The sequence below is a fragment of the Phoenix dactylifera genome, chromosome 1 (genome assembly GCF_009389715.1).
Source record: "Phoenix dactylifera cultivar Barhee BC4 chromosome 1, palm_55x_up_171113_PBpolish2nd_filt_p, whole genome shotgun sequence".
Taxonomy (NCBI): domain Eukaryota; kingdom Viridiplantae; phylum Streptophyta; class Magnoliopsida; order Arecales; family Arecaceae; genus Phoenix; species Phoenix dactylifera.
Window position 1 is genome coordinate 11,521,509 of NC_052392.1, and position 15,539 is coordinate 11,537,047.

General features: G+C 39.1%; 2 protein-coding genes across 4 annotated transcripts; both read right to left on the reverse strand.

The window, feature by feature from the left end:
• Nucleotides 1-7,309: 7,309 nt before the first annotated feature.
• Nucleotides 7,310-8,341, reverse strand: LOC108511327 (peroxidase 52-like). The gene is made up of 4 exons (XM_039133148.1): nucleotides 8,173-8,341; nucleotides 8,074-8,084; nucleotides 7,515-7,710; nucleotides 7,310-7,411 (listed from the first exon to the last, which is right to left on the reverse strand). The coding sequence occupies exons 1-4, from the start codon at nucleotides 8,218-8,220 to the stop codon at nucleotides 7,310-7,312; spliced, it is 357 nt and encodes a 118-aa protein (XP_038989076.1). The 5' UTR covers nucleotides 8,221-8,341.
• Nucleotides 8,342-9,423: 1,082 nt separating this feature from the next.
• On the reverse strand, nucleotides 9,424-15,539 carry LOC103707449. Of its 3 annotated transcripts, none has more exons than XM_008791942.4 (3): nucleotides 15,069-15,539; nucleotides 9,957-10,065; nucleotides 9,424-9,850 (listed from the first exon to the last, which is right to left on the reverse strand). In XM_008791942.4, the coding sequence occupies exon 1, from the start codon at nucleotides 15,485-15,487 to the stop codon at nucleotides 15,146-15,148; it is 342 nt and encodes a 113-aa protein (XP_008790164.1). In that variant the 5' UTR covers nucleotides 15,488-15,539; the 3' UTR covers nucleotides 9,424-9,850; nucleotides 9,957-10,065; nucleotides 15,069-15,145. The 3 variants fall into 3 exon arrangements, with proteins under 3 accessions (XP_008790164.1, XP_017698377.1, XP_017698378.1); XM_017842888.3 differs by having other exon boundaries at nucleotides 9,957-10,095; XM_017842889.3 differs by lacking the exon at nucleotides 9,957-10,065.

Here is a 15,539-nt window from a genome sequence, read left to right on the forward strand (position 1 = left end):
AGTGGTGCTCCAAGGCACCCATTTTGTGCACATGAAAATTTCTACCATGGCTGCAAAAAAATCAGTGTGTCTGATGGGAATTGCTAAGATACTTTTCAGTGCACTTAATAAAAATATTTTTTATACTAAAGATTGTTTCAATAATCACTAAAGACTTGTCTTGTTTAATTTATTATTTTTGTCGCCATCTATTTTTGTCATATTTTTCTTCCAACAAACTTCTAAAATATCTCTTTCTCGATGGCCAATATGTTAAATTCTTTATTATCACATATTGGCAAGTAAGAGCTAGCTAAGAAATATAAATAGTAGACTAGGACTGTCAAATTCCATTTTGTTGAGCAGGCCGATGAGATCTTGATATAAGATAATGGATAATGAGATTAATATGTAGAGTATTTGCCATGATGTTATGTCTAAGATTGTTTACAAAAGAGAAGTTAATGAATGCATCAAATCCCATCAATTTATTTCTTTCTCTCTATATGGAAGTATGGTGGACATGCTACATGAAAAGAGGAAGGAGGGTGAGAGAGAGGTGACACATACTATATGTTATTATTTCTCTCTCTATATTCTAGTGCATAGCCTAACATGTTTATATGACTAGAACTCAGAAGTTCGATGTCCTCCCAACTCAAACTCCACCATCAACTCAAGACTTGTCCATATGGGCATTCTTGAGAAGGCATTCGAATGATGGCAAATTCTACTGCTGCTGCTGGTACAGAAAAGAAAAGGAATGCATGTCATGTGCTGAATCACTACTCTGTGTTCCAGTCAGAATAGCCAATCCAGTTCCTGAAACCCTTATTCTCACAATTTCTTTTTTGTTTTTGTTGGATGGAATGAGAGGCAATATGTCACCCGGCTTTTATTAGACGAGCGAGATATATTTACATGAAGTAGTGTACAAGAAACGCCATGAAGACAGCTCCCAGAGGCTACAGGTTATAGAGAAAGAGAGAACGGGTCGCTACAACTTAATGAGAGCAATAGCGAAAGAACAAAAGGGATCAACAGTGCTGTAAATGTGAGCTGCAGCAAAATAAAGTGGAGACAACACAACCTTCTTTTTCATTTCCATGTCTTATGGGCTACATGCAAGAGATTAGAACACACACAAAAAAAAAAAAACATAAACCCAAATAAAAAAATTGAGGTGTACCTTGATGGCCCCGAGCAGCCATTGATGATCACTGCAATAATATCTTCGGAAAAAAAAAGCACAAAGATGGGATAGATTTCCTCTCTTTCTCCTCCTTGATATCTATCCTTTTAATGGGGTAGGTGCCTGGCTAGGTGCCTCCCAGGAATGCAAAAATCTTGATGCCCTAAAATTTTTCGATATATATAGTTCGGTTAGTAATGCTAATGGGTACATCTATTGCAGAGTTCATTAACCAAATCAGTCTGGCACCAATACTCGCGACACCGCATAACTAAAACAATAGAGCTCAAAATAAAATATGATTAGAACTTAATTATGGGATCCTTAAGCATTCATTCAGGCGACAATTTAGCTCGTGAGAAATTCCAACATTTTGGCGTCAACGTAGTGTTGGCTCTGGGCAATTGATGGTGGGACATTCATCACTAGTGCCAGACTGCTGAAGCATTGGCTCTCCACATCGTTTTGAAGTCTGCAAGACATTTTGCCATCTCAGAGACATAGCAAGGGAGTTCGACAGGGGTTGTGCAACTTCCCCCCTGTTCATTTGATAGCAGAACATCAGCCAGCCTTTCTCCTTAGTTAACATGAGCGTAGTTATCCGTCAGGGTTAAGGAGATCTTTTTAATTTTTTGTCTAGACCAATGCTTGAACAAGCTCAAAAAAAAATTTGAATGATGGATTCGGTTGACGAAGATTTATGGTCACTTTTTCCAATTTTCATCAAAAAAAAATGGCTGTTGATTCTTGGAGAAGGATCGTAGAAGTGGGGCATCAAAGGAAGACGTGATGATCAGGTGTCTCCTCAGCCAATACACAACTTCCCAAGTTGTTACGCTATTTCTTGTCTCTGGAGTTTGACTTGTCTTTGAGGCAGGCCTATGGTTAGCGCTTGACTTTGAGCGGCACAAGTATTTTCCAAAGAGATTTTGCAAATCCCATTTCTCACGAGTCAAGCGTGTCGCCTAGCAAATAAAGGCGCATTCTTTCTTCGCGCACGTGGGACGACGGCCTTCCCCCCACCTTCGTACTCCCAAAACAAACCAAATCAACTGCTCCTAACACCCGCGAACGAAGGGTCCAGATCCTCCCAAGGACTCCCACCTCATCCGACCCGCAAAAAGGGGAAAAACCAAAACAAGGAAAGGGAAGAAATCCAAGCAACCGAGGCTAAGATTGGGTGCGGGGCTGCAAGGATAAATTATTCCTGCACCGCTGCGTGCATACCATTAATCACAACCGATTATTCCTGTAGGCTTTATTTATGATGCATGCATCTCGATGCATCACTATTGGAATTGTGTTTGGGAACGTGTACTGCCACATGGTGCACAAAGTACTGCCCCGATCATCAGTTGAATCATAGGAATTCGAGGGGGTGCCGGCGGCAACCATCCATTGCTTTAAGACATCTGATCAATGACGAAGGATGAAGGGATCTTTCAGGCCAAATATGTATTTTGTGAAGCCAACATGGCTACGAATTGGGTGGCCGCTTATGTGGCCAGTCATGCAGGTAGCACCTAGGGGTGTAAATGAGTCGGATCGGATCGGATCCTGAGTGACCCCGACCCGATCCGATTTTTTGTTCGGATTCTAATTTTGGATCCAGATCCGACCCTGTTGAAGATCGGATCGGATCGGATTGGGTCGGATCCGAGTTGGGTCGGGTTCGGATCCGAATCGGATCCAATTTTTTGTGCTTTTGGAAAAAAAATTTGAGCAAATCTAATTTGATCGTATCATAATTATGAGGTGCTGGGTGACCCATGACTCGAAAGACTTGCTAAGTCATGGGTGACCTTGAGTCAGAATAGGTGACTATGACTAACTAAGTCGGTCTACAAGCCAAATGTCATACCACATTATTTTTTATCTATATGATTGATTGGACGGAACTTGGTGTGTCCCAGCTCCCCTCTCACGAGGATAAAAAAAAAATCCCATACCGTCTTCCAAAATCCAACTCCATTGCAGAAAACTGGCGCATGACCCATATTCAGTTCAGTGTTCCCTCGCTTTCTCCCTTCAAACGTTAAAAGAAACAAAAGCCCAAAAACAGAAGGAAAAAAAAAAGCCAGCTACCGAGACACCAGAGGCATCAACAGTGTAATAGATCGAGAGAGAATCCTGACGGGCCGAGTGTTCTCTCATTTTTTCTTCTTTTTTTTTCTCTCTCTTTCTCTTCGGATCCATTCGGATCGGATCGGGTCCGTTCGATAAACCCAGATCCGACCCAGAAAATGATTCGGATCCAATTTTAGAATCCGATCGGGACCCACGGGTCCTAAAATTCGGATCGGATCACGGGTCAACCCGACCCATTTGCAGCCTTAGTAGCACCTTGTGGATTGGAGATAGAAAGTTATTCCGGACACTCCGAAATATTCTGTTTTCTGATTTTATTGGATACATTTGTACTCGTCAGGTATGACTTGTCCATCCTAGAAAAAAAAAAAGAAGTGATGATACGAGAAGTTATATCCCATGCACTACACCAATCACAGTTGCTCGTTCCATAGGGGCACCGAGATAATTGCTTGATGAATGAGATTGACTGTGATTGGTGTGCTGCACCACCACATGGTGCATGTGGTGTATGATATAATTTTTTAGGATCATATAGATGGGAAAACTAAGAGGAATATCATGATATGAGCTAGATATCCCAACATATGAGAGGAAATAAACTTGTTCCTCCTCGCTGCGTCCTAAACTTAATTTTATTGGACAAAATAGACCAGAAAAATGAAGATTAAAAGTGACTACCAATTGAAGAATTGAGCAAATATTTGATTTGTGACATGGATGAGGTCGTTAACGATGCCACTAAAAATCAATGTGGCAGCAGAGAGATGGAAACTTGATGCTTTGGTCGAACAACTTAATCTGACAAACGAAATAAATCGAAGAAATTAATTTGTTCGGAGATCCTCATGCAGTGTTGAGTTTCTCTTGCCTCTTATCAGGGTGTAAAGATTTAGTGAGGTAGCACAGCATTTTAACAGCAATTGTTGAAGCATACCAAGATTATTTTCATGACAATATATACGGGATTCATGTACCACTATACTAGGAACTAATTTATATGAAATTGTAAATGAACATCGTCATATTAGTCGTTGTGGGGACAGATACTAATGCAAGCTTCCGGAATTGGATTTTTTGTTGATTGGAAGAGGAGCAAAAGATTGACGGCATATGGTTGAACTAGATGAGTGCAGCAACCACCATTGCCTGTCCACAATATTGGTAGTTGATTGAGCTGCAGCTAGTTATATTTTTGAGAACCCTGCACCAAAAGAGGTCATCAAAGATGACAGTAATTTGTGATGGAGCATTAGGTGGAATGATTACATTCCCATTTGGTGGTAGGCAAGATAAGTGTTGGTCAAATGTGTAAGGCAGGACACAGCAGGCTGGTAGGTGACTTCTTTAAGGTGGTGGATATCTTCACTATTGAGAGATGAGATATCATTTATGCATGCATGCGCGAGTGCACCAAGGCTCTGAAGTTGACAACAATGAGACATATGGTTTAAGAGATGAGATTTTAATCAGGAGTGCAGCTGAGCCTAGTCTAGCCAAGCCTTGGGTTGGGAAAAAGATCCTCCTTCCTCTCAAATCAGTAGATTAGAGATGAAATTTAAGTTATGCATCCCTAATCTGCATGCCATATGGCATAATTTTGTTATTTTTAAAGAGATAAGTAAGCTCGAAGTATCTTCAAACGAAGAAATAATGTCGCTCGACGCAGATACTTCTTAAAAATCCTGTGCTAAAGCTGGATTAAATAGACTATAATAGCTATAAAGATGTATGCCGGCATCATATTACCTAGTTAGATCAAGCAAAAACAGATTTACTCTTGCCCTTTAGTAAACAATATTGATAATTGGATCTTAGATCTTAATTCTTAGCATGTATTCTGATAAGTAGACTGTACACTAACAATCAGATTGACTTTTCAGAGTATGTACTGAACCTGAACATCCTTTCTGGAGTCTACAAAAAAAGTGCATTGCAAATTCCATAGCCTGGTAATTGCCCCATGGACTTGTTTCTCAAGTTTGCCCTGCATTTTTTCTCAACTTGTTTCACGGTTTTGCCAAGCTGTGGGATCGTATTATGAAGCTTGGAGGATCAGTTGTTTCCTCTTCAGATGAGTATAGATGATGCCTTCTTTCTGCTGCTACTGGTATTTTGGCTGTGTGTGATTCTTTTAATGAGATGAAGCCCTGCTACTCTGTTCTTCCATGGGGGCGGTTCTCATAGAAGGAGACTATGATGGAATCACAAGCGTTGGGATGATCTCAGGATCTTCTATGATGTACGAGCCACTTTGTTAGGTTTCCCTGAGGGTCCTATTCTTTTTCTCCTGCTCTTTAGCACGCTGACTGTTTCAAGTTTTCTTGACAAGAGTTCTATAGTTCAATTGGGTCTATTCAGTCATCCTGGATGGATATAAATTTTTTTTCTTCTTCTAATAAAAGTTCCGGTGACTAATGCAGCTCACCGCCCATTAGTCTCCTTTATTCTCAAAAAAAAAAAAAAAACTGAGGAAAAAAAATCAAGGTTAGATGCTGTCCATTCTGATTATCAGGCTGGAGGTTATCTCTTCGTAGTTTAAAGTCATTTGGTTATAAATATTTAGTCAATGGATGAGCGTTGTGCAAATCAGCAATCTCAGATCTAAATATTGTTTAAGTACACCTACTCATTGCTAATAGCTACTTAGCGAGTAGGTTGTACTCATAATTGAGCAGGTACTTCTTTTTATAAAGAACATATAGGTGCATCATGAAGCCCCAACAGGTTAAATGGTAATCTGGCACTAACTTTAAGCTTGGAGATATCGAGACCATACGCTGAAGAATTCCGACATAGATGTAAGAGATTTATAGCAATGGAACAGTCATACCCGCAGATTATAAAAAGAAAGAAAGAAAGAAAGAAAGAAAAAACTGTGATATCCCCCATATTTGCTTGCTCATATTCTGATAATCACATATGGGAAAGATAGGTATGACAACTTAGTCTTGCATGAAGACAAACAACCTTACCACCTTTGTAGTTTTTGGGTTCAACTAAGAAAGAAAACCATCCTTTGTTTATGGCTAAAGCATAAGCATGCATGGTTATATCTTCTATGGAAGAGGTCGATATCATTGATTCATGACATCAACAATGTTAAGTAGTAAGGCCTTTATCCAAAGATGCTTGGCTCACAGGAAGAAACTACATGAAGAGGACGCTTGGAAACTAATAGTAGTTATCATCAGTACGTGAAGTTGCAGATTGATGTTATGTGGCATTCATGAATTTTAAAGATAATATATATCGGGCAATTGGTGTTTTAATATCATATGAATTGAGCAGGATTTACATGAATATATTGTTGGTTTCTAAAATTTTGTATGGTTTCAAATAATGCTCGAACATAATGTTTGACGTTGTCTCACATATCCACAGGATTGAGCTTTAGAAACTCAATTTTGTGAATACAAAAGAAATTGGGTGTACTTATTCGTTAACAACATGGGTAATTGTGTTTTTGGTGAAGCAATATAGGTGCAGTCTGATATTTATGTGGCACTTACGAATTTAAAGATAATATAAGGCAAGTGTGTTGCGGTATCATATGTTCTCTAAAATTCTATATGGTGTCTCATAATGCTTGGACATAATGTTTGATGTTGTCTCAAATATCCACAGGAATGAGCTGTGGAAAACTCAATTTGTGAATACGAAAGGAAATTTGATATGCTTACTGATTAACAACAAGGGCAAATGCTCTCTGGGGAAGCAATATAACTAGGGCTTTAAGTTTGTACGACACTCCCAGATCTAGATCTTGAAAAGCATATATAGCGGTCACCTGTGTCACTTTAGCAAGTAACTTTCACTGGAGATCTTTTACAAAAATTAAGTAAAGCATATAAGAAATTGTATTAAGATAATTTGGGTCGATGTGAGATGGAGATTTGCTTTTGATTCCAGGAGCACTCTACGTTTGCAGCATGAAAATTTCTGGACTCGGACAAATTATGGCACAACTGGTGCACAAATACGTGGCTGCAGCTGTGTATCTATGTGGACTTGGCTCAGGGCCATGCCGAGGGACCCTGAGCCGAGAACTTAAAGATGAGATTGCTGAGGCTTGAGGCTGTTGGCCCCAGAGAGGCTTGCTGTCCTTGTGTCCCTTCTCCCCAGCTTCACATTGCAATTAGGCCCACCAAGCTGCACACCATCCATCTTATACAATAGAAATATAAACTAGAATCAACCATTCCAGGTAGCAGAGCATGGCAACGTTGCGCTGAAGGCATCCAAGCTTACTCACAAGGACCACAGAGTCCCTTGCAGCGATCGCCAAGATGGCGGCACACGACACAAGCCCTGGGCATGCCTTCTCCATCGCGGCCTTTATCTTGTCGATGACATCGAAGCTCCTGGTGGAGTTCCGGTTTGGGTTTGTGGTCTTCTCACCGGTGAAGCTTGAGGTGTCATCTAGGAGCAATGATGTAACAATCCAGGATCTCACCCAAAATAGCTAGCCAGAAAGTAGTATTTGAGTTTCTTGATCCCGTATAAGTATCCAAAATCTACCCAATGAATAATCGATGTGGGCTAAGAGTTCAAATCCATTCAAATCTAATCACAAATACCACGATCGGTCTGTGATCAGCCCCAATGGATCCGTGTTACAGTGTCCCCTATTCCACATAGGTTATGAGTCAGGTCCGCTCTGATATCATTTGTAGCAATTCAGGACCTCACCTAAAATGGCTAGCCAGAAGATATTATTTGGGTTTCTCAATCCTGTATAAGTATCCAAGATCTACCCAGCGAATAACCAATGCAGAACTAAACACACGCCCGCACGGATCCTCACAAATGACCCATTGCACCCCTATAACAAGCATGCACGGTTGTTATTTGTGAATGCAATGAGTGCATCTTAATTAAAAGCTAAATTGAGATAGAGATCATCCAAGTACATTGACAAAGCAGTCATGGAAGAAGAGGTGAAGGATTGAGGCACCCATCCGCTTCTCGCTTGAGATAGCGGATTGGATGACCGTCTTCACTGTTGGCAGAGAGCTGGGCTGAGGAGCTCCCTAGGAAAAGGAGCACAAGGGCTAGTGTCAAAGAAGCCATGGTGGTGGAAGAAGCCATCTCTCTGATGGTCAAGTATGTATGATGGAAGGAGACTATGTTTAATTGGCTTGTGGAGAACATGCTGAATATTGGGACATATATATAGGAGGGGAAGGGAGGATAGGTTCACTGGAGATCTTTTACAAAAATTAAGAAAAGCATATAAGAAATTGTATTTAGATAATCTGGGTCGATGTGAGATGGAGATTTTTTTTTGATTCCAGGAACACACTACGTTTGAAGCATGAAAATTTCTGGACTGAGACAAATTATGGCACAACTGGTGGCATGAATCTCGAACTGGTGCACAACTGGTGGCATAACTGTGTCTGGGCCTGTAGTGGTCAGGTTACAAGTCTAGGGTAGTAATCATGTATGCTGGTGAAAGAACTGAACTTCTGTCCTTCATAGAACTACAAAGTGCTTCTTCAAGCCAATGGAAGTATTTCTCATGCTAATCACAACAATAAAGCTCATTTTTGTGCTCAGATTGAGGACAATTGAATTTTTTTTTAATCAGTAACGTAATTTTTGATGGTTTTTATCTTTTTTCTCTAACTTCTAATTGACAATTTGGTTTTAGCAAGTTCCCATAGCCAACATGCTCGAGTGCGTACATAGAACCGTGTATAACTGTGCTTCGAGAATTAGCTGCACCTACAATTCTCATCCCCACTGTCATTTAAGAGCCATGCCTATGTCGACTATATCAAACATTTCACAAGAATACATTATTGAGTTAGTGGATCTTTCCTGCTTCTTTACATGATTGAGGCATATAATATTATCTCAACAGGATTTACTTATAATCATCATCAATGGCCAGTGCATATGCTTGTGTAATAGAAGAGATATCACTAGATGTCATTTATCAGCTCCATGTCTTCAACAACAAAATAAAGCACTACCATTAGCAATTAGCTAAAATGTAAATAATACGCCATTTACAACATTGTCTAATTATCAAAAGAAAGTTATTAAAATACGCACATGTTATAAGTCATCATGAGCATGGTAAAGCATTAATCATAAACTCAGTAGAAGGGATAAATGTTAAGAGAATCTTGTGTCATCAATTTTACTCCCTCAGCTGAAAAGGATAATCAGACCACCAACCTTTAGATATTTAAATTTATTGCCAAAGAAAGTTATCAAAAAAATAAAACAAACTAAAATTCATCGATTACTTTAGTCAGTATGTTAAGAGTGTTATCAATGAGCACAAAGTTCCAACAACAACTCCAACTCCTATACGTACTGTGTGTTGCTGTATGAACTTTTCATACTACCTTGTCTACTTCTAGGGAGGCTCAAGGTCTTCTCAAGCATTTGATGTTCAGGCGGTGAAGAAACAGGTGAAACTGGGGCAGAAACTGATACTCCAGCCTCAATAGAACTGAATCCTTGGACAGACTGGTCACCACAGAATAATGCTGCCACTTGCCTTTTCTTCCGAGCAAGGTACATTTCGGCCATGTCACCATCATAATCCATCAACTGCTCCATCCCATCCTGAACCTATATAAGCAAAACAACTTCAGTAGTTCTAAAAACAGCAGGGAGAGAAACATATACAAAAGTGCCAAGCAGCAGCTGACGTTATGGGTTAACCTTCTGAACTCACCTAGTCAATGCAACAAGCCTTATTTTCAACCTGCACAGGTGTTAAGCACGCTGATCTTTGACATTGGCTCATCTAATACAGGCTATGCTTCAATTTCCAGTTCAGCAGCCTAATGAATTTTACAGTCATCTTCAGTTCTCTAGTGAGGGACAAAATGCGCACATGCACATATAAGATCAACATCAACAAGATGTGAATCATAAATTATTGTCACACACTTCAGCCAATGAATATCATGAAGCACGTCCGCAATTAGTCAAATATGAAAGACAAAAGACACAGGTTGAACTCAGTAGCATAGAGGTGATGGTTCAACTTCAGGTCTCATGAATTGGCTTGAACTAAGTCTAAGGATATATTTGCAGTATCAAGGATGCATTTGCTAGGGAAGATGGAATACAAGCACTGCATTCAGAATAAATCAATTGCGAGCTGTATTTTGCATAAGATGATGAAAGGCATCTGACATCAACAGCTTCCGTACATTCTTGAAAAAACAGAAACATCGAATTCATACGGTCTTAAAAAGTTAAAGCATAGCTTGCTTTTCTTGAAATAAGTTACATATACTGTCTCAAATATTTTTTGCTTGTAGGCAAAGATGAACAGGATCCTAAACACCTGATGGTGATAATAATTGGGCCATTAGTGATCCTGTGGTTCAGCAGAGGGCCAGTTAATCATACACACTGGAAATCGGTCAACAAATAAATGGGCCACACATAACAGCAAATATTTTAAATGCAGTTAATTTTTGAAGAGTATGAAGTCCTAAAACTTCGGTAGCGAATACTATAATAACAGAATTACAGAGCCAATATACAAAGGATCTCTCTTGCAGGTATGATTAAGAGTACATGCATCAATGAGTTATTCTACTTATAGCATAAATGCTCCGAAGTGCACCTTCTCAGCTATAATTATTGACTACAGCTCCACAATCCACGTGCAATCATGCTGTCTAATGATATCGATAAAAATGCTATCTACAAGTAATGTAACACTACCCAGACACCTTTAGTGACCCGCACAATTAGTAATATGGTGTTTGAGAGAGAGAGAGAGGTGCACATTTTTCTTTTTATAGTGTGAAGTTCAAGCAGCATGGATGGGAAGACTGGAGAAGCTCTGCCTGTGTATTTCATATTAATAATTTTCGCTCTCCGACATATTATCACAATATCTTGTATATTTCATATCCAACATGGAATGTTTACTAAATGCTACATGTTCCCACATAACTTTTATTGCATGATTACCCATGTGAATGGATGAGCACCACGTAAAAACAAATCTTGGCATTCATTGGGGTTTTGAGATGAGCATAGTGTGATAATTTTCAAAAGATTAATGATGTGGTGGTCATTTAACCTACGGTGGATGGTTTCCCTAATCTATTTTTGTCTTCGAAGAGAAGTATCTTTACATAAGATTTCATAAAGAAATACAGTGAAGTTAAGTGTCCTTGTTTAAAGAATAATCTTAAGCACAAATAAGTCCACCTCACCCTTGTCATTTTGGAGCATTTCCTTGCCTCTTACAAGGAGAAGAACTCGAGAATGGTGATGGGAAGTCGAAAGAACTTATTAGTAAAACTTTTTTTTTTTATTTCGCTATTGGACTTTGCCACAGCATGACATGATATGTACCGTATCAACGCCTTACAAAAAATTCTGCATTGGCACAATGCCAACAGTATGCTAATACATGGCATGCTGCTCTGCCAACAATGCATAAAAGCATTGGCACTGAACAACATGGCACGATATGATATAAATCATCTCAATGCTAAACCAGTGTGCCACTAGTACATCAAGGAATGCAGTTTAAACTATACAATTTAGTTAAGAAGCCCCACAAAGACGAAGTTCTATATTTTCTTTGGCTTGTGGTACGAGATCCTTAAACACTTTCCATTGTTAGTTCAGTTGGTTGTACTGTAGCTTTACCCTTAACTTTTTAGATAAGCCTTGGCTATCTTCAAACTCTTTTAAGGTCAAAAATCCGTGAAGCAAGTTAATATTGGGTGATGAACAACAATAAGTAGTTCTCAATTTGGAGGAGATTCAACCTACAGTTTGGTTGAAAGAGGTAAGAGGAAAGCAGGGGAAAATAGGAACTCTACATTTTGAGGACCTTGATAGCAGCATTGTCTAAGCGAATACAAAAGAATACAATATGTTGCAAGCAGAAAGAAGCTTACAAGGTACAGTCTAGAGATCTCAAATCATCTTCCTATCTTTTACTTATATTTAATTTTCTAAATCTTTCAGTCATCTTTGTGTGGCAAACTTACTCTTCATACTCTAGTTTTCAAACTATGAAACGCAAAACTTCTCCATGAAAGTGATAGCAAGAGCCCACATGTAAGGAAATCCAACAACCAAAAAGAGGGGGAAAACTCCTTTATTGTCAAGCAAATTTTCTATTTGTTACAGTCATCCAATAAAAACAAAATTCCTTCTCTGTCATAGCTGGCTGGTTATATCAATTTCACTTCAATTTCAAATTATTCCCCAGTTCGCTCTTATTTGAATTTCTTTCTCATGTTCCCGATGTATCCACTTCCAATGAAACATGGCCCAGTTTGACTCAGACATCTGCCCTTTTCTCTCATAACCCCATCATGCATCTTAAGGATACTCTTTCTCGCTTCAATATGGATATCTCAACTGCCAAGATATATCAATTTGATCAGGGAGGACCCTCTCTTCCCTAACTCCTTTCTTCATCCAACATTGAATATAGACCTTGCTTCATATCTTCTTTTAACACAAATGTTCTGGCAAAAGAAAGAAGTCAATGTTGTCTTCAATTTAAATGAAAATCAACCAGACAGATAGAGCAGATACCTTCCTCTTATCCTTCTGAGGTCTGTTCATATGTTTTTCATTTTTTATTATAAATTTGCCAGAACTGAGGATGATATAGATAAAAACAAATGGAAGATCCCATCCTTTTCCTAGCTTCCTATTTTGCAACATATTCTCTTACCTCTTCGTTATAATCTATAATATAAGGTGTGAAAATCATCTTCTTCAAATTTCTGCATTTCATATGGTGCTCGCTAAATATTTAGACTTGTTATTATGAAACCATCAGACATATCTGATTCTGTGAGCAATTCAAATCTACAAACCCCGCAATGTTTAGGGAAAAGCTTAAAACCTCGATAACAAGTCATGAACAAGAGAGAACGAGAAGATCTTCTAGTCTTATATTAAAGGTCTATGCTTCTTTTATCTGACAATGTGAGATCCCTGTCTTTTTTGTTATTAAATTCCACTAATAAAAAGTTGTGCATAAATTTTGAGATGCCACATAGATTTCAATCAACAATGATTTTTTCATATAATTTCATATCCCTAATTCTAGAAGTCCATATTATGATTTTTTTTATTATATATCAATTTTTATGTCATATTTACATACTCATTTTTAAATGCCTCCCAGTAAGTGAGAATTTTTAATCACAAATGTTGTAAAGTTAAAGAAAACTTCTCCAATAGATATTGTATGCTCTTCTTTAAAACAGATTGATAGATTAATCTGCACCACACCCCACACTTTGCAACCTTGAACCTGAACCATTCTTCACTTTAAACACAAGAGTTGTGTTTGTCTATGCCCAAGTAGATCCCAAGCCTAGACCAACAAAGCATTCTTTGACCACTAATTTGATGTCTATTTTACTCATCTTCGATGTTTGTACCTTGCTTATTCCTCCACATGTAAGCTGCACATTCTGGTCCATGGATAGTATCATGAGATAATAAGAATAACCCCAGCAAATTAACAGATTAACATGAAACACATGATGCCACTCATTCTCTCCTCTCTCTCTCTCTCTCTCTCTCTCTCTCTCTCTCGTCCTCTTGTTGCTCTTTCTTTTTCAAATCTTTTTTCTTCATGCCCTTCATCTTTTTGTTTCGAAAACCCATGTTGTTAGTTCGGTGAACAAAAGAGAAGTGCTAAAGAGATCCAATTTCCACACGCACTCTTTTTTTCATCACCATAAAATTGCTTTAGGTGGATTTTCTTTCAAGAAGGAGCTTGAGATCCCTGTTACAAAGACTAAAGAGGTTTTTCTTTCACTTTGACACTTGTCTTTCAGCACTAGCAGATTCCATTTTCCAACTTGTCTTTATCACTCTCTTTAAGTGTCAACAGGGCATCTGGAGTGTGAGAGCCTCGGAGACAAATCAGAAATATGAGAAGTTCCAATTTTCTGGGTATCCACTTTATCTGTTTTCTCTACAGACTTGAGTTAGTCAGACTTCATCCATAAAGAAATTCGGTCATGAAAACCTTATTGTTCAGACTAAAGATGACCTCGTTTTTCTTTTGAAAATTATTAACCTCCCCCATCACTCATTTTTCTCTCTCCCCCCTCCTTTATCTATTTTCCTTAGCTTTAGGCAAAGCAGACACTTTGGAGACACAAATTGGGAGGAGCAGAAACTTTTCTCTTTTTTTTTCCTCTTTAATACGAAAAATAAAGCACTTAAGATTAGTGTGAAAGAGACTATCTCATCCTTTCCTTGGCATACATCATAAACTCTTAACTGGAATTTATTTCGCTAGATAGGACAGAAACAGGACATTTTCCCACAACTCGTGCCAATTAACTTTGACAAAATAGTAACCACCAACAACATCAATGATCTTTTTTTTATTGTCTTCTTTCTTCTGGTTTTAAGTCTTTCCATCATATTCTTGCAGTCTTTCTTCATTGCTTGAGCAAAATCAATGATATTGAAGAGTCTACGTTTACCTTTCAACACTGCGGGATGGGGGGTTGTCAATTACACGTTTTTCTCCCCAACACCCTCAATTTTCAAGTCAATTCCTTGTGATTTTTATTCTATATCGCGGCTTCATTGGCAAGAAAAAACAAAAGAAAATCCAGATCTTGATTTATAAGAAATTATCAAGAAGATCTATTTCACATTCTCATCGGCAAATAATAGGACAACATATAGAAGGAGGTATTCCAAACAAGATGGCAAGAAGAGAACAATGAAATTTAAACAAAAAAATTATTCAAAAAAAAGAATTTTAAACAAGAAAATAAGGGGAAAGTTATATTTTTCGTAAAGAAAGGGTGTTTACCAGAAAATCAAGAAAAAGAAGACGAACTCCGAACCGACGAAAGCAAATCTTCTAGGGCTTCTTGGGTTTCATCGGTTCTATACCATCGAAATCCCCTGATCCCGAACCAGATCACGGCTAGAACAGGAAAGAAGCCTCCTATAGAGGGAGAGAGAGAGGGAGGCCAGGAGGATGCCGAGGAGATCGGCTGCAGCGTCCTTGACGGACGCCCCGGCGGAGCTCCAGAGGCCGATTTCATCCCCGGCCTCCTTTGCGGCGCCAGCGAAGAGAGCGGCGAGGGAGCCGAGGGCGGTGCTCCGACGGCGGAGGAAAGGGTGGCGGCTCCGGACGGCAATGACGGCGACGAGGACAGTGATGAGGAAGCATGCGAGAAGGTGTTGGAGCTTGTCGGCGGCCAACCACTCGTCCCCCTCCTCCATCGTCCTCCCGCTCTCCCCCTCTCTTGTTTCTCAAAGGATTGGAAGCGAGCCG